Source organism: Ambystoma mexicanum, chromosome 10 (genome assembly GCF_040938575.1).
Source record: "Ambystoma mexicanum isolate Mex_15411 chromosome 10, UKY_AmexF1_1, whole genome shotgun sequence".
Taxonomy (NCBI): Eukaryota; Metazoa; Chordata; class Amphibia; order Caudata; family Ambystomatidae; genus Ambystoma; species Ambystoma mexicanum.
The window spans coordinates 832,111,985-832,135,838 of record NC_090932.1 but is presented as its reverse complement, the minus strand read 5'-3'; the positions used below and the strand labels follow the sequence as shown (position 1 = coordinate 832,135,838).

General features: G+C 41.3%; 1 protein-coding gene across 2 annotated transcripts in view; it reads left to right on the top strand.

Annotated features, from left to right (window-relative positions):
- Window positions 1–23,854, top strand: part of BCHE (butyrylcholinesterase) — a 636,843-nt gene that overhangs the window by 303,568 nt on the left and 309,421 nt on the right. For both annotated transcript variants that reach the window (XM_069618487.1, XM_069618488.1), the window contains one exon: window positions 1,646–1,812. In XM_069618487.1, the coding sequence (XP_069474588.1) occupies window positions 1,646–1,812 (167 nt within the window). The remainder of the gene's footprint in view (window positions 1–1,645; window positions 1,813–23,854) is intronic.

Genomic DNA, 23,854 nt, shown 5'->3' with positions numbered 1-23,854 from the left:
AGCAGGCCATGGGCAGGGGTAGGGGAGTAGAGGGGGCAGGCAGAGTCAGTCAGAGCTTGAATGCCAACATGTCCAGAGCCCGGCCTGAGGGTGAAGGTGTGAGAGTGAGAGAGGGTGGGGTTGGAGCTCAGTTATGGCCACCACTGTGACTCCGCTCTGCTCTGTTACCTGGATAATCTGGATCCCCTGGTCTCTGATCCTTAAGCCTCAGGCACTGGCCTCGGTCCGGCTCATTTTTCTAGCCAGCAACAACATCCAGCAACACTGCTGCCAAAGGTTTGCTTGGAGGCCTGGATTGATCGCTCTCCGACAGACCTGCGCTGTGTGCCATGGGCTAGCAAGAGAGCTAGAAGAACGGACCTAGCAGTGCTTTAGCATACCGTGTCAAGCCACACACCCACTACTCCGGAGCCGCCTCTGATACAGCAGAATCACTCACAACTCAGTCCTCTAATTGCTATAATAGGAGTATGTAGCTTGGGTGATTGGAGACATTCTCTGTCCGCCCCTGTTACTTAGCGTACAACTTGAGGCTTTAATTCTGTGGTGTCATCATAAGTTTGTACCAAAGGTGGAAACAACATTTCATAGATCACAAGATATGATTCTTAATACTTTCTTTCATGATCCCAAGTCTCTGGGAAAAGAGGTGTGGCGCTGCATTGATGTTAGGAGAACAGTCTATGGATATGTGTGGATGACTGAGTATTTGAGGAAATTGGAAAGTGTTTTGGTAACATTTGCAGCATCAGAGACTTGAAGGAAGGCCTCAGTACTGTTGATGGATCAGACTAGTCATCTCTATGGCATGTGAAACATCTTGGTTGACTCTGCCAGGACATATACAGGGCAGGTCAACCAGAGGACAGGCAGTCTCTTGGGCAGCCGCTCAGGTGGTATCAATGTAGGATTCTGCAAAATACATTCATTAAGCATTTTATATTGAATGATGATAACAATTCATGGTGAGACTTTGGAGTCAGGGTTTTCACAGCTGATATGCATTAAAAAAGACTGGCATTATTGTGACTGTAATAAAGTGTTAAAGGGAGCAGCAGCATACAGTGTGTGCTATGTATCTCCTTGTACCAACTGCACATGACTTATGCTTGGGTACACCTCAAAGGTCAGTACTGGGATGAGTAAGAGGGACATGGGTGTAATGGTGGGATTACTTACTGGTAATCTTCATTAGTTCTAGTCCTACTCTTCCTCTTCAAAGAACACACAACTGAGGTCTCTCCTCACCAACTCTGTGTGTGGAAGGGACGATGATCTGGCTTGGGATAAAGTAAAAAAGGGATTGTGGAAACATGGAGGTATTATACCTCTAGGGAAAGAGGGTTGAGTTCAGAACAAACGGTAGGAAATGGTTGCTGTTATGGAGGCAGTGCCTCACAGTTAAGCAATGTCAAACAGAATAGTATGACTAGGAGAAATGAAGATTACCGGTAAGTGATGAGAGCATTTGTTCAGCTCATTGATGCACTTTTACATCTATGCATTACCATATTATCAAAACAGTTAAGAAAATGCATGACATATATCTTCTTACACCCTAATCAATCACGTGTGTACATTTTTGAAGGCAAGGATGTAACTCGGTGTAATTAATTGTATTGACATTTTTGTATTTTACTTTCAGAAATCCAAATGGAATTCTTGGAAAAGAAAGAACATGGCCACTTTTCAATATTGATGAACAACAATATCTTATTTTAAATGCAGTAGAACCAAAGACTAACTATAAATTACGTGCAAAACAATGCAAGTTCTGGAATGCATTCTATCCCAAAGTCCTTGTAATGACAGGTACCGTTTATTTTACGTTTTGCTTTACAAAACCTGGAAGTGTATTTTGATTCAGCCAGCAGTGTATGAAATGTCTGACAATTAAACATATGTTGACAAAAGATCATCTTCTAGCTAGTGCAAGAAAAGGTTTTAAAAAAATCAATTTTTTGAGTTTCAAAACCCATGCAAACTTTAATCTCCAATGTGAAAAGGAACAGGTGGGCCTGAAAAGAAAACAAAAACGTGGTTCTCAACGCCAATCTCCGGTGCTGAGGAAGAGGTCAAGGAGGGAGATCTAAGTTGGCTTAACAGACTGGAGGGGCATTTCTGGTGCAGTGTGTTGGGGATGCCTAGATTGTCGTCAATTGAATACGTACGCCTAGAATTAGGTTTGATCTCTTTGACTGGTATGGCGTTAAGAAGAAGAGGAGTACTGCACATAACATCTTTGTTATATCTGCAGTGGTGCTGGGTAGTAGTTTGGACAAGGAGCCCTTACTGCGAGGCTCAAATCATATGAAATTAAATTATGAGCAATTTGACCTAATGCAATGGCATCCCGACCCAGTCCGCTGCAAAGACTTCGAGACAGTAAAATTGGTGTTTTGCAGGAAACTAAACAGGTGGGATTGGTGTTGTAACTATTCCCATCTAAGCGAAACTATATGTTTATTCAGCAGTCAATACTGTGACTCACTCTTTCGTAAAGCCCCAGTGGTACTGTGTTCAGTGTCCCCACCCTGGAGTTTATCAGATGCACATTATGATGCGGTGTAATCTCTTACCACTACAGGCCATTTTGGGAGCCAGATTGGGTCTATCTGAAGATGAGAGGTATTGTCAGATTTGCCGATGTCCCACTAATACAGATACTGCAAGACCTGTTCTTATGGGTTATCCCGAACTGGGCCCATTGTATATGACCTATCTTGAGGAATTAGTCCATGACTAAGAAAGCATAAAAAGTATTGACTTTTGGAACTATTGTCTAAAAACAGACTCTGCAACCATGCACATGGCACTTTACCGTGTATGGACAAACATTGAAGAACTGTTAGGGTGTCTTATGGCTCTTCATGACTGTAAGCTAGTTGATGTGGACTACGAAATATATTATGCATTTTATGAAACCAGGTGCAGTGTTGTTATCTTGTGCATGAAGTCTGCTGATTCTGATTTTGTGATATTAATGTATGTTAATTGTATGAAAAGTTCTGATTTGATATGATAGGATAGGTTATTTATAACACACTTAATATCCACTTAATATCCAGAGGTTTCTAAGCGAGGATCCAGGGATCGAACCTGTGTTGCTCCATGTCGTCTTGCTTTCAAGGCGAGAACATTGCCGCTGAACTATCCTCTCAAAACTAAACATTAATACATACAAAATAAAAAAATCTGAACACTGTAAGGCAGCTGTGCGAATAAGAATTAGAGTTGTGAGGCATGCGTGTGAGGAGTTCCTTTTGGTGATCTGGAGTTTGATTGAGTGGTGGTGTTCTTATAGATTAAGTAAGGTTTGACCCAGAAGCCACCTGATGTAATCTGGACATGTATGTGAGACATGTTGACATCCAGCTACAACAACTGTCAATTAAAGCTGAAGAGCCACGAAGGCTCGTGGAGGTTCACTTCAAAATGATGTTTTGAGGCCTATAAGTTGGGAAAACTCATCTGTCCAAGGGTGCTACGTCAAACAAAGCTTTATGGACAATAGTTAAACATTTAAAAACAATTCAACAGTTTAAGAGTAACCAATGTAGTTTTCCTAAAACTGGCAAGATGTGAGAGTGCTTGGGTGTATTGGTGACAGTCCTGGCTGCTGTGCTCTGCTGGACCTGTATCTGCTGAACAATGTAATCAGGGACACTTGCATAACGTGCATTGCAGCAATCCATTTTGTACTGATAATAAACTTGGCAAATGATTCACAATGATGCACAGCAGTATTTTGAAAGTAGGGGCCTGATTTGACAAAGCAGCATGAGGTAGAAATTAGAACATGTATAATTTAATTAACCTGTGATACAACCGATGGGGTGGAATCAAGAGTCATGCAGGAGTTTCGACATTCCCTGTCATTTTAACAGTATAGCCTGCAATCTGCAAAGCGGGATAGGTATCAATTGATCTATTGATCTTTTAAGGGGAAGTCACTAGCAAAAGTTGAGTTTTCTCCTGATTGTCAGCCATCCACTATTCAATGCAATTAAAGACTGTCTGAATGTATCCCACTGTGGCCTTCTAATCACTAACAAGGGACACAATATTTCTGTTTTATCCCCATAGTTCTGGAAAACTGCACCATGAAATAATTTAGTAGATCCCGTAGTAGCTTCATATAAATTTTAACTAGAGCAGGCAAGCAGGATAAGGTACCTCATAAGTAAATGATTAAGGCGAGGTGAAACGTTCTGAAATATTTATTCGTGGAGTTCTGTTGCTTAGGAAAGAACTTAACCAGTTTGCCGTATCTTAAGATTCCTTTGCTATGTTTTTAATACATTAAATAAGTATGTCATGATCAATGGTATCGAATGCAACCAATTAACACAAGAAGCTAATTTGCCATTAGCCGTTTCGCTGTGAAAGGAAATGCTTTATATCGAACAGGGCCATTTTGGTGCCCAAATTTTGGCCAACCCCGATTGGCAGTCTCTTAGGAGAGAATGAGATTATGGGTAGGCCTGTAGATGAATGGTGGCAGCACAGTCTAAAACCGTTAACCAAAAAGGTGAGTTGGTAATGTGGCGATAGCTAGCACAGTACAGAGGGCCCAGGATACGTTTTATAGTAAAGGTGTAACCCTGACTTGTTTAAGAATGTCAGGTACATTGCAGTCTCTGGCAATAGCATTGATGATCCGACAAATCCACGGACCTAGCGAATCTGCACAATTTTGGATGACTTATATAGGACAGGGGTCACTGGAAAAACTTGTTGTTATATGACTAGTGAGGATTGCTTTTGCCTCACAGACAGAAACTCAAACCAGATGTGCTAATGAAGAGTCTACGAGTTAGTAAGCGAACAAATGGAGTGTCCTGCAGATGGTTCATGAGGTTGAGGTTCTTACATATTTTATTACGAAAAGTGTGATTACAAATCATTACACCAGGAAGGGGATTGGCAGGTCAGAGTCATGAGCAAAACATTTTTATTTTTTGATTCACCCAAAATCCTAATAAACTCTTTGGAGTGAGGCGGGGGCCAGATTCAATGTATTCAGCATAGTATTCTCTGTTAGCTTGAAAGATCACAGGTTTATGGTCTAGTCTGGATATTTTAAGATCCTTACAGCTCGTTTGATTAGGGTCTCTTCGCCATGTTCTCTCTTTGCATGTCATTTTATTTGCTAAGAGAACAAGTGCCAAGGGGTACCATTTGTTGATGAGATGTTTATTCCAAATGCTTTTACGTTTGAAATGGCCCACATGTTTACTTAGATTTGATATAGTTCATTTATAAACTGCCACCAGATCATCAACATTATTTGCTTCAGTGGGGAGTTGTATGTGTTTATCTCAAAAAGGATCCCTGTGCAGCCTGTTATCCATGGAGAAAACGATTTTAATGAGGATATGTGGCACAAAATAGCATCCTCGTCTGACCACTCTGCACAAAGTATATATGGGCAGAAAAAGCGAAGATTCCTGGTAAAATTCATCCCAGAATATAAATTGGTGGGGTGGGGAGTTTTGGTGAAATTAAAACCAAGATTAGTGAGCAAGTGCAATAAGTGAGAAACCAGTGGATGGTTTATATCACTAAAATATAGGTTAAAATCCCCCATCAAAATCATTGAAGATGAAGGTTTTAAAAATGATTAAATAGATGCTAGAAAAGATTTAGTTGCGCAAGATTCGCACTGGTTGGATGATAAATAACAATGACCTGAATAGACTGCCTTTCCTGTATCTTGAAGACTGCTTGCTGAATTGAAGTGTGTGTGTGTGACCTGTTGTATAGATCCCCTGAGTGATCACACAGTGTGCTATAGCAGCGAGTTTGAAATGACTTTTACCTTTACTTAGCAGTATTGTCTTTCTGTATTTAAGCATTGTACCTCGCTGCATGTGACTGGCTAGTTACTCACTTTTGAAGAAGCTTATTACGTTTATCTTTCAAGTCTGAAACAGCTTGTGCTGCCTGGGAACTACATCTCTCGGCAACCCTAACTGTTCACAAATTGGGTGACCATGCTCTGCAGCACCGTCGCACCTGTGTCAAGCCCAGTCCTCGCCAGTATTTATATCTCCGCTTTGCACAGACTCTCATAGACTGCCTTTCCTGTATCTTGAAGACTGCTTGCTGAAGTGAAGTGTGCGTGTAGCCTTGTGTACACATTCACTGAGTGATCACACAGTGCACTATTTTAGCGTGCTTGAAATCACCTTTACCTTTACTTAGCAGCACCAGCATCGGCGCACCTGAGTCAAGTCCAGTCCTTGCCAGTCATTGTCGTAATCAATGTTTTGGCATCTCATTCTTCATTCTGCTGGATTTTCTACCTAACAGGTATCTTTCTAGTTTTTAATTTGTTATTAGCAATCATTTTACTGTAACAGTAGACTATGGGCTGTCCAATCAATAATCGATTGCCTTTGTTCTATTGCATACAAACCGAATTGCGAAGATCAATAAACGTAAGTACTATAAGCTATACCATACTGATTACTATCAGTTTACCTCTGATACTAGCCTTAAATACAGTGAGGCTCCCTCCATGGCCAAAGACTCTAAAGAGTGCCAGATTCCTTTCGTTCAAATAAATAAAGACATAGACAGGCTGCTAGCAGACCTAGATACTGAACCCCCCCCAACCAGTCGGTGTCAAACGGTCAAACACAGCCAGATAAAAAGCAGCTCTTCCACTTTTGAGCAAGGTCACATCTCTACTCACACAGAGTACCTACCATAGGCAATTGTTCAAAATCACACTGCAGCTAGCATAGGGGTAAAGGAACTCATTTTAAAGCAGCCTTGTTGAACACAAGATCATTAATTAGTCATCCTCAAGACATTCATTATTTAATTCTGGACAGCCAACTCAAACTCTTGTTTCTTACTGAGACCTGGATTAGAGATACCAGAGGAGCATTTATTAATCTGGCTGTCCCACCCGGTTTTCTCTATGTTTTGTAAAAACAGACAACAGGGCTATGCTGGAGGAGTGGCAATTATAGCAAAATCTGAATTGGGACTTTTTGCTTCTCCCATAGCTTGTCAGGGCTGTGAGATCCTTCATGTAAAAATTATTCCAACTCCTAAAACATGCGTGAATTTCATCCTTTTATATTGCCATCCATCGGCTTTGCCATACTTCATTGAGCAAAAGATTGGTTGGCCAAGAGCACACCTGATCTTCATGTGGTAAATATTTTAAGATAGTTAGTAGGGTGTGGGGGAGAATATCAACCATGAGACTTCATTGAGGAAATCTCACAGATATTAGGCCCTGTTAAGGGTCAGCATAGAGCCTCTCTTTTCTTAGGTGATTTGAGCTACTGGAGTAGCTATTGAATTGGAGCGAACTCTAAATAACTTGCACTTTCAAGTTATAAATACTGATCCTACCACAGCCAGGAACCACATGTTAGATTGGGTGGTTACTAAAAACATTGCCACCTTCATTGACCAAACTTCCCCTTGTATTTGGTCAGACCAACACACTGTTAGCTTTCATTTCCAACTACCTGAGACTGTGGTTAAACCTCTTAACCCACCCTGCCAACGTTATTATCAACCGTAATTTCAACAGGATAAAGTCTCAGGACCTTTCCTTATGTCTGACAACTGTAATGGGTGAAACTGAGAGTGGTCCCTCAAAGAGGTTCTGTCCAATGCTGCCAGCCCAAATGAGAAACCGTGCTTTTAACATAGAAGAGAATGTCCCAAACCTTTTGCCCTCTCACCTATAATTGTTTGTGATATGCAAAAACTTCTATCCACTATGCACCCCACTTCATGTTCGGAAAACATCCTTCTCCCAAAGTTAATCTTAGAGCATAGAGATCTGTTCACTCTCTTTCTGAGTAGATTCGTTAATGCCTCTTTCAGAGGTGGCAGGATACCCAGTCAATCAAAACCATTGTGGTCACACCATGCTAAAAACTTAGACCCAAGGGACCCAGGCAATCTCAGGCCCATAACAAATTGCCAGTTTCTACTTAAGATCTTAGATAAACGTGCATGTGTGCATTTCCAAGGTTTAGTGGAAAATCTCAACATTCTTCACGATAGACAATGTCTGACAACTGTAATGGGTGACACTGAGAGTGCGGACTCCGTTGAGCTACTGGTTTCTTCATTTTCAAATACTTATTTGAAGAAGCTCAATTAAAAAGCCACCCTTCAGTCCAAAGTCGTGAGAGATAACCCCAGCAATACAAAATGGTTCACTCCTCAACTCATAATGATGAAAAAGGAGAAATGTAAACTGGAATTCCAGTGGTTAAAACATCAAACAGAAGAGAAGAAAATAGCCTGGAAGGATTTTGACAAAATTTAGGAATACTAAATTATTGAAACTAAAAATGAGTTCTACCATCTTGAGATAAGTCAGGCGACCAACTGCCCAAAAAATTGTTTGAAATTCTAGGGCTTCTGGAGAAGCAGAAGGCTCTCCTAACCCCATTCGTTCTAACAACTCAGGATGCAATAGCTGTACAAACAGCCTTTAAGGCAAAAATTCCAAAGGCTAGAAAACAAATCAAAGACGTTCTGTCCAATGCAGCCAGCCCAAATGAGAAACAGTGCTTTTAACATAGAAGAGAAGGTCCCAAACCTTGTGCCCTCTCACCTATAACTGTTCAGTTCGTGATATGCATAAGCTTCTCTCCACTATGCACCCCACTTCATGTTTGGAAAACATCCTTCCCCCGAAGTTAATCCTAGAACATAGAGACCGGTTCACTCTCTTTCTGAGTAGATTTGTTAATGCCCCTTTCAGAGGTGGCAGGATCCCCAAGTCAATCTAAACCATTGTGTTCACATCACTGCTAAAAAAAACAATTTAGACCCTAGGGACCCAGGCAATCTCAGACCCATAACAAATTGCCAGTTTCTACTTAAGATCTTAGATAAACGTGCCTGTGTGCAATTCCAAGCTTAAGTGGAAAATATCAACATCGCCTTTAACACTCCTTAAGTCAGCTGGGACTCCTTAAGTCATCTGCATGCTTGACCAAGGGACTCAGTTTCCGAGGGGGCCGGTTGACTGGTTCCACTCTTTTCTATTTGGATGTGAATCCAAAATCCAGTTGGGTTCAGCGGCCTCACCATCGGCTCCCATCTGGTGCGCAGTCCCCCAAGGGGCTAGTCTATCTCCAATCTTATTAAACATTTACACAAAGTCACTTTGTTCTCTTCTGGATGATTTGGGTGTATTTTTCACCAATTATGCAAATGACATTCAGCTGGTTTTAGAGTCTACAGGGGACCATTTAACTGACACCAGATGACGTACCAACATTTACCAGCAGATGGAACTCTGGATGTCAGCAAATTGGCTTTGTTTAAATGGCAATAAAACAGAAATTCTTATTTATGGGTCTAAACAGCCTCAGGCGAAATTGAGCCCGTCCTTTAAGAGTTTTACAATTGGTGATAACATCATTCCAGTCCAAACCAGGGTAAATACTCTGGGGGTCCATGTGTAGGCCAGTTTGAACTCTGAGGCATATGTTAATTAGTTGAGTCAAAACTGTAATTACCATCACAATCTCCTGAGAAATATTTGCCCCTACATGTATGAAGGCAACAGTGCTACAATAGCTTGAGCATCTATTATCGATAGGCTAGACTATAGTAATGCTTTGCCGATTGGAGCTTTAAGTTCTAGCCTAACAAAATGCCAAGTTTTACAAAACGACACAGTACCTATCATTAGAAATGTCTCAAAGCGTGCACATATCTCAAAGCATTTACAAAATATTCATTGGCTCCCTATCAAGGAAAGAATTTTGTTCAAGACCAGAACCATGGTGCACAAATGTATTTTTGGACATGCCCCAAATTACTTTAAAAAATCTATTCCACAGTACTGCCCTAGCAGAATTCTGCGCTCCTCCAACAAAAGGCAGATTGACTGCCATGAGTATTAGTGCTCCAAAATGACAGGGAAGATATTTCCCAGTCAAAGCAGCAACCTTCTTGAACTCCCTTCCCTCTGACCTGAGATCAGAGGCAGTTCTGATAGCTTTCAGAAAAACCTTGAAAACATACCTCTTCGAGTGATCTCCCTCTGCTAATCCTGCTAGTCTTTGATGGTTGTCCTTTTGTGTAAATGCCATGGCGCCCTGATGCCTGCGGGCTTTTGGCACCCAACAAATAAATAAATACATACATAGATTGTAGTAGATGATTTAGACATTTTTGCGCTTAATATCTGATACCCAGGAACACCCGTACATGGAGTGAGGATTTAACTAATGGAGCTGGTTTACACTGATGACAACTCCATCACCTCTCCCTGATTTCCTATGAGTACAAAGTATGGAATCATTATTATGAGTGAAGCAGCAATAGCTGTGCAAGCATAGACTTTAAGCCAGGTCTCTGAAATCTGGCATATTTTTTGTTGGCACTTGTAACCATATCAGAACTAGAAACAAAATGCTCCGGTTTTGTAAACTTATTACCGATTCAAATGTTCTGATAAAAAATGTGACATAATTGAATTCAGAAAAATTAATAATGGTTACAATCTGATTTCAATCTGTATTTATATGTATTGAGCACATGGTGCTTCGATCAGGAATGTTTATAGAGGAATATATTGTAGACCGGGTAGTCCGGTAAGCAGGTGTCTTACAAAAGATTTTCAAACAGAAAACAATTGACCTATTAACATTTGGGGATGGGGTCCTAAACAGGACATCAACCAAGCACAAGAAGTGTGCATTACATATAGCTAGATGGTATGGGAGGGATAGTTAGAGGTAGGTGGATTGAATGTTATGGTGGTAGCGCAAGTGGCTTCAGAGCAGTGGTAAGTTTACTAGAGTGGTTTGGAGAACATTCAAGTCATAGGAGATGGAGGTTTAGGACTAATTTAAATTAGTGAAGTTTGGTGGTGTTTTCGAATTTTGAGGCAAAGTGAGTTACCTTGGAGATGGGAGAGGAGAGAGAAGAAACAAGAGGATATAGAAGTCGGGCGATGTATGGCACCTTTTGAGTCTCTACACTAAACGGCCAATGCTCAAAGTTTTGTTCAAGCATGTAGTGACGTATGGTGACTTTTCATGGTGTGGCTTAAGTTGGAAGCCACACTAACCATGAGCCAGGTGCAGGTATAGGCTGAGTTCATGGTGATGCATGATCACATGGCTACTTGTGTTAATGCATGTGTATGTTTCTATGCCCCTTCCCCCTCTCCCCTAACAGGTCCCCGCACCTCTTTCTCTCCTGTACCCTACTTCTTATCCCAAGAGTGCATCTATTATACATCGCTCTATTGTTTTTCCAGCTGGGTTTGCACATTATAAACCCCATTAATACATGCTTCATATTCAAGAATTCTTTGTGAACGACTTTGGGTGTTCACGAACAATCAACAAGAAACCATGGAAGTTGCATTACAATCTTGCCTTCTCTAATGTCTCTTTGGTAACTGACCATATTTTAATATTGTATTTCTTTTGTTCAATGATTAAAGTTGTGTATAAAAACAGCAATACACAAATGAAAAAATAACATAATTATTTACAGTGTACTATCTGTGAGCTTCATATTTAGGTGTCAAGTCTGCGTGTGCTAATTTTCTTATTTGTTTCATTTGAACTATTTAAGGCTAGACATCCCAAACTGCATTTGTCAGACAACGAAAGTCCAATCTGCTTTGTGTTTGTGATTCACCAAAATGTGCTAAGCATTTAGTGACATTTCATGACATTTAAAGCTGTGTTAAAGCTTATGTAGAGAGTAAGACAATATGAGGTTGATATCATGAAAAATCAAAAAGGGGGTGCAGAAATGACCACCAATATTATTCAATGGTTGACAATCACCCATCTGGGCTTTGCTCATTCCTCTTCACCATCCAGCTGCTATACTGTGTGTGAAGGGCCAGTGTGCCGATGTGTTTGTGTTCTTAATGTATAATGGGTTTCTTGAATTCTATTGTATTCTAATCCTGGCTGTGGTGTCCAGGCGATAGGGAGTTATGTGTTAGCCTCCTGTAAAGTGCCTGATACCTTTTTGTTCCTTTGAAACATATGGATATGTACTTTTCAATTGCCATTTTCTGTCTACCCAGGAAGCAAATTATTTAGGACCTAAACTAATATCTACTTGCACATAGCACCTGGTGAGAACTAGAAAAACATGATACCAGTTATGAACTGGATTCAGTAATACTTTTTCAACGCACATTAGTCTGGGCCACATCATGCATGATAACCACATTCAGATTTGGGCTCCTAGACCCAATGACACTTCATTGAAACATTACAGTTCTCCAGTCCAGGCCCTGTGTGGTGCACGTTTTATTTTAGAAAAAGGCATTGCTGAATGTAGAACTACTTAATGTTGTGTAATCTCGCTAATATAATTTGAATCAAATGTCCTGCTATGGAAACGCCTATCCCTCATTCTATGATAGGATACAAGTTGAGGTAAATGTTATTATGAACCTATCATTCGAGAAAATGTATAATAGGGCACTCATAGCAGTATTGTGCAATCTATTTTTCACAGTTAATTTGTTATGTTATGTATTGTGATTTCTACCGCACACAGCTGCTATTTTCATGGTCACCAGATGCCCAGGCAGATCTAAAAAGGATGGGCGTTGGCATGGGTTAGTTAGTGGGATTAAGAGGGAAAAGCCCAAGAGAGCTTTAATACACTGTTGCTATCTTCAGTTCAGAAAAATCAGTCACTGTGTGCTGGTATGTTTTAGTTGATTGACATTGTGTGGTGTTTGGTGGGTGGTTGTATATGTGTGGTTAATGTGCATCTTGGATGTTGTGGCGAGTAAGTAGAGTGCTTGGAGTTTGCAGTGCTATTGTTTTTGTGATGAAGTAATGTGTCTGGTTTATTCAGTGCTGCAGTGCAGGTATGTAGACTGTTAGAGAGTTTTTAGTAGGTAAGTCAGCTGTCGTCTGAGTCTTTTTTAGTGTTTTGGGTACATCCATAGGGTTAATCTTATTCTATGGTGTTTGGGGTTTTATTTCTCTGGGAGATCCAGTTGCAGCGTTTCCTCTTGTGTTGAATGACCGGTTTTCCATTGCCAGTGTTCCCTCTTTAGCTTGATGAGTTAACTGTTTACTGATTTTTAGCAGATCTTCTGATGTTAGTGTTTCCTTTGAGAGAAAGTTCCAAATAATCACTGCTCTCCAGGAGAATGCTGATCCCCAAATTTGTGTTTTGCATATTGTTTCGGGTTGAGGCAAATGTCGTTGCTGGACCTTAGTGTTCATGTTGTTTTGTAGAGGAGATTTTTGCCTGTATGAATTCTGCTCCTTGGCCATGGATTGCTCTGTGTGCTGTTGATATTGTATTTGTATCGCGCTAATACACAAGTTTTCAGAGTGCACCGAGGCAAGGGAGGGGAACGAGGGAGGACAAGACAACAATCTTACTACCCCCCCGTGGCATTGAGAACTCGCAAGTGCAGGGGAGAGGGAAGTGGGAAAGTGCAAGGGGGAGGGAAGAAGTGGAAAGTGCGAAGTATGGGATAAAACAACAACTGGTAGTGCAGCCAGCAGGGTGGCAAGTGCAGGGTTTAACGGACAGGCCAGGGGTGTGTGATAGGTGCAGGTAAGGGGACTGTAGGGTTACAGATACAGACCCAAGTGCAAGGGGTTGCCAGGAGGCAGTATGGGTGACTAGATGAGTCGGCAGGGACCTGGGCTCGAAGTCAGAGGGTAGCCAGGTGCAGGGTACTGAAACAGACAGAATTGCAGGGGAGAGGAAGAGCGGAGGCAGAAGCAAAGAGGAAGGTCTGGAGGTGCTTCTGGAACTGGAGGTGGTTCTCTTCAAGTTTTAGAGTGGCAGGGAGGCTGTTCCAGATGGAGGCCCCAACCAAGGGAAGAGATCTATCCCCAACTCATTGCTTGGAGAAGCAAATGACCCAGAGAGAGTTGGAGGTGGAGGAGCGAAGAGCTCAAGTGGGAAGGTATTTACAGAGGGAGATTTGAAGGTATTTTGGACCCAGGCACTAGAAAGCCTTGTGGACAATGCAAAGGTCTTCAATGTAATCCTTACAGCTACTGGGAGCCAATGAAGAGATCTTAGGGCTGAAGAGATATTATCCCAGTGCTTGATGCCAAGGACAAGTCTCACAGTCCTTTTATGGATGAGTTGCAGAGGGCGGAGAGTAGAAGCAGGAAGATTTAGAAAGATGCTGTTTCAATAGTCAAGCCTAGAGAGAACCAGAGCTCGAGAGACAGTAAGCTTCTGGGGGAAGGAGAGGAAAGTAAGAATACCTCTGAGGAGGTGCAGTTGGTAGTTTGACTTCTTGGAGACGTCAGAGATGTGAAGAGAAAAGAAGAGTGTGGAGTCCAAGATGACCCAGAGGTTCTTAGCCTCACAGGTGGGAGCAGGAAGAGGGTAAAGGGAGACCGGCCAGAGAGTGACATGAAAGGAGGGTGCAGGTTTGCCAATGAGGAGAATCTCAGTCTTGCTAGTGTTAAGGCAGAGATCATTGGCAGCACACCACTCCTGGATAGCTGACAGACAGTCAGATATAAGAGAAGGAGAGGTTGCACAGTGTTTTGAAAAAGATTCATATTTTGGGCCTCACCACGACTTTGGCGGTAACCCTTAAATCGGGCGTTAGCGCTATTACCACCGGATTTAAGGGTCCGCCAAATCAGGACTTTGGTGGATTTCGCCCCAGCTCTGAGCCGGCTGTATTGCGCGAAATTTCCCCATTGAGCCCAATGGGGAATGGGGCATTCCCGAATGGCCTCAATGGGGAATGGGGATTAACATTACCGCCAAACTCGTGACCCGGCGCTATTAGCGCCGGGGAGTTTGGCGGTAGGGCAGTAGGGCAGATAGCGCCAGCGCTAATAGCGCCGGCGTTACCGCCCAAGTCGTGATGAGGCCCTTTGACTGGTAACCAATGTAGTGTTCTCAGTGCTAGTGTGATGTGTTCTCTCTTAATAAGTCTGATTAGTAGTCTTGCTTCTGCATTCCATATTATTTGTAGTTTTCTTTTAAAGCATTCTGGCATTCTGAGATAGACGCTGTTTGTGTAGTATATTGTTGATATGATGAGAGAGATGATGGTGAGTGTTCTGTGTGGGAAGGTGAAGAAGAGGAGGATCCTCTTGTGTGCGTTTCAGTGGTTGAAGCATTTCTTAACTACTGCATTGACTTGTGTCTTCCATTCCTTTTCTGAGATTTTGAACCACTTTGCATAGTTCTGGTGTGTTCGATAGGCCATGAAATGTTGTGATTGTTCAATGGGTCATTGGGCGCAATCATGATTTCTGTTTTGTCCAGATTGAGTTTAAGGCTATTGGTACTCATCCACTGGTTTAATTCAGTGAGTCAGTTGATAAGGGTTGGGTTTTGTTCTTCACTGGCATTGATTTTGTAGATGATTTGAGCATCATCTGCGTAGTTGCAGCAGGTCAGGCCATATGTTTGATTAGGTTAATCGGGTGGGACATTTAGATGCTGAAGAGTAGTTGTGATAGTGCTGAGCCCGGTGGGACTCCACATCCTGTTTTATGAGGCGCTGACTCAAATGGTGCTATCCAAGTTGTTTCCGTTCTTTCAGTCCGGAACGATTTTAGCCTGATGAGCGCTATGCTGCTGATTCCAATACCTTCAAGTCTTTTGATGAGGGCTTCATGGTGGACTGTGTCAAAGGCAGCTGACAGGTTGAGTAGTATTAGTGCTGGTTTGACATTGGGCTCTGAATTGGTTTTTAGATAATTCCATATAGATAGTTATGCAGTTTCTGTTCCTCTCCTGGGTCTGAAACATACTTTTGCCTGATCTAATATCTGATTGTTTTCTACATGTTCCCGGATTTGTTTGTAGATGTAGCTTTCTAGTAGTTTAGATGTGTATGGGTTGTTTGAGATTGTTTGGTAGTACTAAAGGTTGAAAATGTCATTCCTGCCATGGCCATCATGCCAGCCCCAAGAGTGTAACAATATTTTACTTACAGTGCATTACATAGTCCAACCTCAAACTATACTCACTTCAATATTTGTCTTTTTGTAGATATGCCTTATCATTCTACCCATGTTGCTGAATTAAGTTGAGTGCTGATAGCATGTTCTGAACTGTGTTATTTGTGCAGATGTCTATGGGGCACTCATTTGTCATGCTGAATTTAGAAGCACAAACACCTGTTTTCCCATGAGCTCCACTAAATCTGATAAGCAATACCCTTATTCTACAGCTTTGACAAGACCATGTATATTTTTGACATAACAGCAGGCACGTTGTCTTTCCCATTGCTCTAAAGTGGTTTTATGGGCGAAGAAAGCCACAGTGCATGGGCAGGATTGACGCACCACAGCCTAGTGGTGCACTGAAGGTATGGCTCACCAGACCTGTTTGGAGAGCCTGGCAGATTGCCTCAAAGCTAATTGAACAGTATCACTTTCTCAGGGCTCTAGGCCGGATCTCTCACTGATGCCGGTTGACACTCTGCCTGATGTCACTTCCCAATTTCCAGACTAATGTTTGATTATATTTGAACTAACAATTATGAAGTGCTGCTAGACACCCAAGATTAGTCACAGAGTTGTTCTTATGTTCCTGTTGCTTGCTGATTGTTTTGTACATGGGACTATGGCCTGCTTAACAACCCTATCTTTGGACCGTGCCTTGGCATTCATTTGAACCTCATTGCACTTTTAAACTAAGCCTTCTTCCTGGACCTCTGCTTGAGTGCTTCCTTGTTTTGCTTCTGTTTGGTACAGCTTGCCTGGTTTTGTACTAGGGCTCTATCATCTGGACTGGATTTTCTCCTTCCTAAGTACTCTATATTCTCCAACGCCAAGCCATTTACTGAGTACTGTTTAAGTGTCCTGGAAGCTAAGTAACTGCTTTCACCTAAGACATTTCCTACTGGACCCTGTGCATTCTTTTGATCTCATTTGCACATACACCTGCTTACTGGAATTGATGATTGTACCATCACCCTCAACTTGACCTTGTGCTACCTAGTAACCTCCCTGCATACTGCACTGTTTTGTGTCCTTGTTCCATTCAGGGTGTTCTTTTGGTTCATGTATTTCTCTTATTTTTACAGGTGACATAATTCCATAAATCCCTCGTATAGTGTGCTTCCTTGAGGGTTGGGAAGGCCTCTAGGAATCTGGAGTGTTTTCATTTGAGTAATCAATTGCTTTTCAATTACTTTTGCTGGTGTGCCAGGTCATGCAGTTTCCAGCTCAATTTACTGGCTTACCTCAACACTAGACCAATACATACATACAGTCCCCGGTGAGATGCATTTATTTGTTGATTTGTTGGGGTTCATCAAGTGGCCAAAAATCCTCCAAATCTTAACAGCAGGATGCTGGTTCAACTGTACTGTATCATTCCAGCTACAGTCATTTAAACTATAAACAGTGATTTTACTCTTTATTTCACATGCAACTGCTGTTTTACGTCATCATTGTCAATTCTGACTCAGGTAAATGGGAATTGTGGGATCTGTGTATGCTACCAATGGCTCTCTAAGTATTGTGACATTTACTGGTGTGCCAGATCATGTTATTTACTTTACTTTACTTTACTTTAATTGATTTATAACGCACAGCCGGGGACCCGAATGCTTAAGGGTGCATATGAATCAACAAGGACTGACGAATGAAACAATACACAGAGCACAAGAAGCCTAATGAGATAGCAGTCCAGCCAAAGGGACATTTAGGTGAATAACAGAGTTTGACATTTTTTTCTGAAAACCACAGTACACTTTAGTTCTTAGAGGTTGGGCGGAAGGGCATTCCAAGCTCTTGGTGCCGTGTTCAGAAAAGCTCCTTTCATAGCTTTGTTGGTGTCACATCTCAGAGAAACTAACTGATCAGAGTTATTTGATCTGAGGAGTCTTGTATTAGTTTTCTCAATGAGCAGATCATGTAGGTAAGAGGGCATTCCTCCCATGCGACATTTGTGTGTTATCAGCAATAGGCAATACACTAGTCTCGATTTTACGGGGAGCCAGTGCAGACTCTGTCTGGCCTCCGAGACATGGTCTTTCCAGGCAAGACCAGTAACTACTTTCACCGCATTGTTTTGGATCACGTGTAAGCGGTTACAATTCAACTTGGTGATGCCATAACAAAGACAGCAACACTAATCAATTTTGGATCCTACTATGGCCCTTGTGATATTTTATAGCATTAGTTTCAGTAATAAATGGGAGGAGATGGACTAACAGTTTGATCTAATAAGCAGTTGATGAGACCAGACTGCTGACATGCGCCTTCATTTTCAAGTGCTGGTCAAGGAAAATACCTAGAGTCTTAAATTTCTATTTTGTGTGAATTTTTGTATCCTCAACACAAAAACACTCAAAGGTGGATCCTAGTTTCTTTACCATATTTGGAGTTCCAACCACCATAAGTTCTGTGTTATGTCTGTTCAGAGCAAGGTAATTCTGCAACATCCATTTTTGGATAAGATTATACACTTTATTAAGAAGAATTTCATCAGCTTTGTGAGACCCTGTCAGAGGGATGACACATTGTGTGTTATCAGCATAGTTTGTAAAGGCCACACCGTTCTGTTCTAAAAGAGCAAAGAGGGGGACAGTAAAAATATTGTAAAGAGAGGGGGAGATGCAAGCACCCTGATGGACACCATATTCAAGAAGCACAGGGGGAGCTTCTGCTTCTCCACAATACACTCGACATTCCTTACTGCTTGGAAACAATGAGCTCCATAAAGTTGCATCCCCTGAGAAATTAGCCACGTCCCTCAATCTGGTGACCAAGATAAAATGATCCACCAGGTCAAAGGCCCCAGAGAGATCCAGCAACAAAACAAGGGAGGGCTTTCCATTGTCCATGTCGTCCAGAAGCCTAGACTTCAGCTCCAATAGAGCTGTCTCGATTCCCTATCCTTGTCTGAAGTCTGACTGATGTTTATTAAGAATAAGGTATTTATTAAGGTGGCCAGACATTTGAATATAGGCCACACGGTCCAAAATCTTTAATAGAAAATGCTTATTAGTGATGGGTCGATAATTTAAGGGAATTTTAGAACATAATCCAATTTTTTTTTAGTATAGGGGTTACTCAGTCCTTTTTAATCCCCGAAGGCACTGAATTTTCTGCAAAATAGGCATTCATAAATTTGCAAATAGAATCCAGAAGAATAGATTCATAGGATTTAATGATCATCGCTGAGCATGGATCGCCCTTACATTTTGTAGCTTTCAAATGGTGGATAATGCTGGCTAATTCTGGTACTGATATGGGTGAAAATCTAAATTGCTGTTTTACAGAGTTACCAACAGGAGCTGCTAAAACTCTATCTTCCTTATACTTAGCTCGTTCAAAGTTTCTGAAAGTAACATCAGCCTTGATTTTATCCAGTTGCCCTAACATGGCTTCATGAATAGATGCACACCAGATTTAAAAGGGTTCCTTGACTTCCGACTGTGAGTTCTGAATTCTGCTGTTAAGTGTGTTTTTTCTTAGCGTCAGTGAATGCTAATGTATACTCTTTAGCAGCCGCTTTATAAGCTGCCAGAGTCTGAGAAGTCTGACTAGACTTCCATGCATAAACGTGTTTAAATTTTGAAGTTTTAAGTTTCTTAAGCTCAGGAGAAAACCACATATTATTGTTTTGTGTCTCTTTAAGAAATGTCTTTTTTAATGGGGCAAGGGTCTTAGAAATGTTCTCGAAAGAATGAGAAAGAAGGTTGGACAGATCCTCAACTGAATCCAATTTGGATAGATCTACAATAGCCTAAGTGAGCAGTGGTTCAATTCGCTCTGTCAGATTTGTCAGGTTTCTAATCCTTACCTCATGATTGTGTGAACCTCTCAATTGTAATGGGAATTCACTCATAATCGTAAAGTGAACGAAGAAAAAGTCTGACCAGGGACAGGCAAGGACTTGAAAATCATTTGTTAGAATGTTATGTGTAACCACCTAGTCAATGAGTGGGTTCTCTAACCTTCTGCTCAAAGCCCAGATTATTCAAAGTGGTTTCCAAACCATTGGCCATTGTATCTGACTCCTGTCCCGACCAGAGATTAAAAACCCCCAGAACCAAGACCCTGGTCTTGGGTTTGAGAAGTGGTAGTAGAATATTAGTAAAGAGTGTCAGGAAATAAGCTCCAGTAGTCGGGGGCTTATATATAGCAGTGAAAGATCAATAGTAGTTTCTGCATTTCCAGCTCAATTTTCTGGCTAATCTCAACACTAGACCAATACATACATATAGTCTCCAGTGGGCGGCATTGATTTATTGGATCTGTTGGGGCTCATCAAGTGGCCAGAAATCCTCCAAATCTTAACAATGGGATGCTGGTTCAGCTGTACTGTATCATTCCAGCTACAGTCATTTAACACCATAAACAGTGATTTTACTTTTTATTTCAAATGCAACTGCTGTGTTACGTCATCATTGTCATTTCTGACTCATGTTAATGGGATTTGTGGGATCTGTTTATGCTACCTATGGCTCACTAAGTATTGCAACCCCCATCTTCACTACCCAGGAAAGTTAATTGGGGGGACCATGGGAGTTGTAGTAAAAAACATCTGTAGAACATCAAGTCTCTAGTTTTGTGCACAATGACCTTCTAATCTGAAGATGCCCTGTTACTGGTGTTCATAAAAAGGGATGAAAAATACTGTTGTTATAATTAGCAGACAATGATTCTAAAGGGATTTCACTATAAAGGTATACGTAAATAAAGATGTGCATGAATAAATAAAGGAAAATAACATTCAAGAGGGGCTGCACCACTGCAGTAAGTTTTGCGGTGTGTCCTGCGAGCGTTTGGAGTTTTGGGGATTACCACATGTTGAACTGAGGTATTTCAGAGACAGAGTAGCCTGACTAAGAGGTGGTGTGATATGCTGTCAGAGGAAAATTGTGTTACAAATGTGGCCATACATGTCATCAGGGCAAATGCAGTAAAAACATGTGCTGCCTGAGATTGTCTGTCAATCTTGCATGGACAAATGGCATGGGTGTTCATTGGCATGGCACATTGTCAGTACATTCTCTTCTATTGCTGCACAAATGACTGACTCATGGTCCTCATGTCAATCAATTCCTTGTTGTCAAACTCATCAACCTTAGCTTGTTTATTCCATTCTTGATAGTTCTCAGGCATTGTTCTGCTATGTACTGTGTCTTTGGAAAAAAATAATTATTCAGATTCAAATATTCCCTTGGTATACTACATTTCAGAAAGGACCAGAAGTTCCTAGTCTTCAAAGGACCATTCATCAATCGCCTATTGCTTCACTGTACCCTACATCTTACCCTCCAGAGCTCTAGCCTCCCTTAATTTCAGTAATCATTCCAGATATTTCTACCTCTCCATCTCAACTGTAACCGCTTCAGTCCATCCCCTATGTACAACACACTTTTCTTCCCAGCAATGTTTACACATTATACATCTCATACATACATACATTCATATATTTATACCTACAACAATGTGACCAAACGTTGGAAAATAATTCTGAATATCCCATCTAAATAGTATTCAATGATTTTAACAATTACCTGATCATAACCTGGGCAAATCGCCCACCATGGAAGTCAAGCAATGGGACACCTCTCCTCTTCATATTCTGATTGTGGGGCTGGGGGTGAGTATCCTCTGCTGCTATGGTGTTCAACCAGGGCAAAGAGGGATCACGATAACTGGGTTGCTGATGTCCAGTACACAGAATGCAAGTGGTATGGTGGAAGATGTTAATGGTATGATATGAAGGAGATAGGTGTAATGAGGAATATCATGGTGGAGAAAAAGGTCGGTGCCCCATTCTTTCTTGTGGAAAGAATGGGGCACTGGAATGATGGCTAGAAGCGCAAATAGATGTCAGTCTGACGAGCTCAGGAGTGACAACTGAGGGTGTTTGGGGGGCCAGTGATGGAATTGTTGTGCACAATGCATGCTTATATGCTGTTCATGCTGACGTGGATTCACAATAATACATTGTAAATTAATATAAAACAGTGCTTCTACTTGTAGCTTGACATGTTTTCTTGAAAGGCCCACATTGTTCCAAAGAAGGAACACATGCAGAATGTTGGCTGCACAGTTTGGTGAAAATGTGCTGTGTACAGGAGTCATGGAGCTAGTTGTTGGGGAAAAACTCAGACTCAGTTTATGATGCAGGTGAGATTTGACCAATAAATGGTTAATAGCAGCAATAGCAGAGGATGACAAAGGAACACACGCCAAACAGGACAACCTCAGATAAAGACCAGTTCCTGTGTAGTCCAGCCTTCCTTGTCTTACTTTATAAAGTGTTCCTACTACATTGGACTCTATACGTGTATTGTGTCTTAATAGTATATTCGCATGGAAGCAACCAATTGAAGGATTCCCTAGAACACTCCCTAAACATCCTGAGTGTTAGTTCAGCTGTGAGCATTATTATAATTAAATGTACAGCTCCTAACCGGGCCCTGTCTGAAGCCTGTACTGCACTTAAAATGAAAGACGGGAGGTAACAAGCTGCTGCCCATATTCATTTCAGTCCAGTGAGGTATTATATGGGTTGTATACGAATTGACCGAATTACAATTGTCCGAATGACAATTGACCTTTTGCACAATTGACCAAATTGTAAAGGTCAATTAGTACATATATGCGGGGGAAACCCCCGCAACCTCTGACCCAATCCAAAAAACCCTGCAACTCCCCACCCAAACCCTTTGTATTATTTATAATACAAAACAGCCCACTATATATAAAAAAAATAAAAGGTCAATTGTTGAAAAGGTCAATTAGGACCATTAAAATTCGACCAATTAGGTAATTTGATCAATTGTATTCGGTCAATTTGGGTAATACCATTGCATGGCCTACTATGTTCTATTTTCCTTATTTACAAGACAACACTGCATCTTAACATTAGTGTGTCCCTGCATTTCAACTTAAGTTTTTACATCACACTTTCATGAACTGAACTTATTTGTGAGCACCCGAAAATCCTAGGTATGAAGGAAATTCCTCAACATTAGGTTAAAGTGCATTCCTAGACATCCCCTTAATCATCAAGATCAAATTCAGGTTGTTCAGGGCATAGACCCTGTTCCTACTCAAAGGGGTTGATCAGTGGAAATGCCTCTCAAAAAATAATGTTCAGCACTAAAGAGGCAGTAGATATACCATCAAGCTTGAAAAGAAGATATTATGCAATCTCACGTGCCCTCAAATTTGAAGAACGCCACATGCAGTTCTATGCCCATGTAAAGTATAACACCCTTCCGATTTCAGCACAAATCGAATGACCTCAGAATTGGAACAACACAGCACACTGTACTTTATCCCCATACAGTAGTATAGACAGCTAATGATGTATCAACTTTTCAAAGGTTCATTGAAAATGTCATAGTTTTCAATAGATTAAGAGACAGGAAAAATACATACCACACAGTGAAGCAACGTACCCTGTATAGTAAAGTGGACACTGTCATATTTGACAGCACTATGATTATCTTGGAATGTTGGTGGTGTATTCTCCTTTTCTGGTGAGGTCTTGTCTATTTCCTGGCAAGCACCTGAAACCCCAACTTTGGAAAATTCATACAGGTTTTTATATTTTTACATTGCATGGCCCGATTCTTGTACAACTTGATGGTCTCTTTTTAGAGACTGATCCATCAACAATTGTGGTCTTGACAAATGCTGTGTTCATAATTGATCCAGCAGTAATTGTGAACCTGTCAATCGCTCACTCAGCTTTGCAGGCCACTGTGCTATGGGAATGGGTCACCTCATTGGTACTGATTTGCATTGCCATGGGAAGGCTTTGCAGTAGATCTTGTGCTGCAATACATTGTAAAGTACCATTGATAGTAAACTGATTGCATGGAAACTATAGCTATCCACTGTCAGTCTGGTGTGAACACGTGAGGGAGGGCATGCAA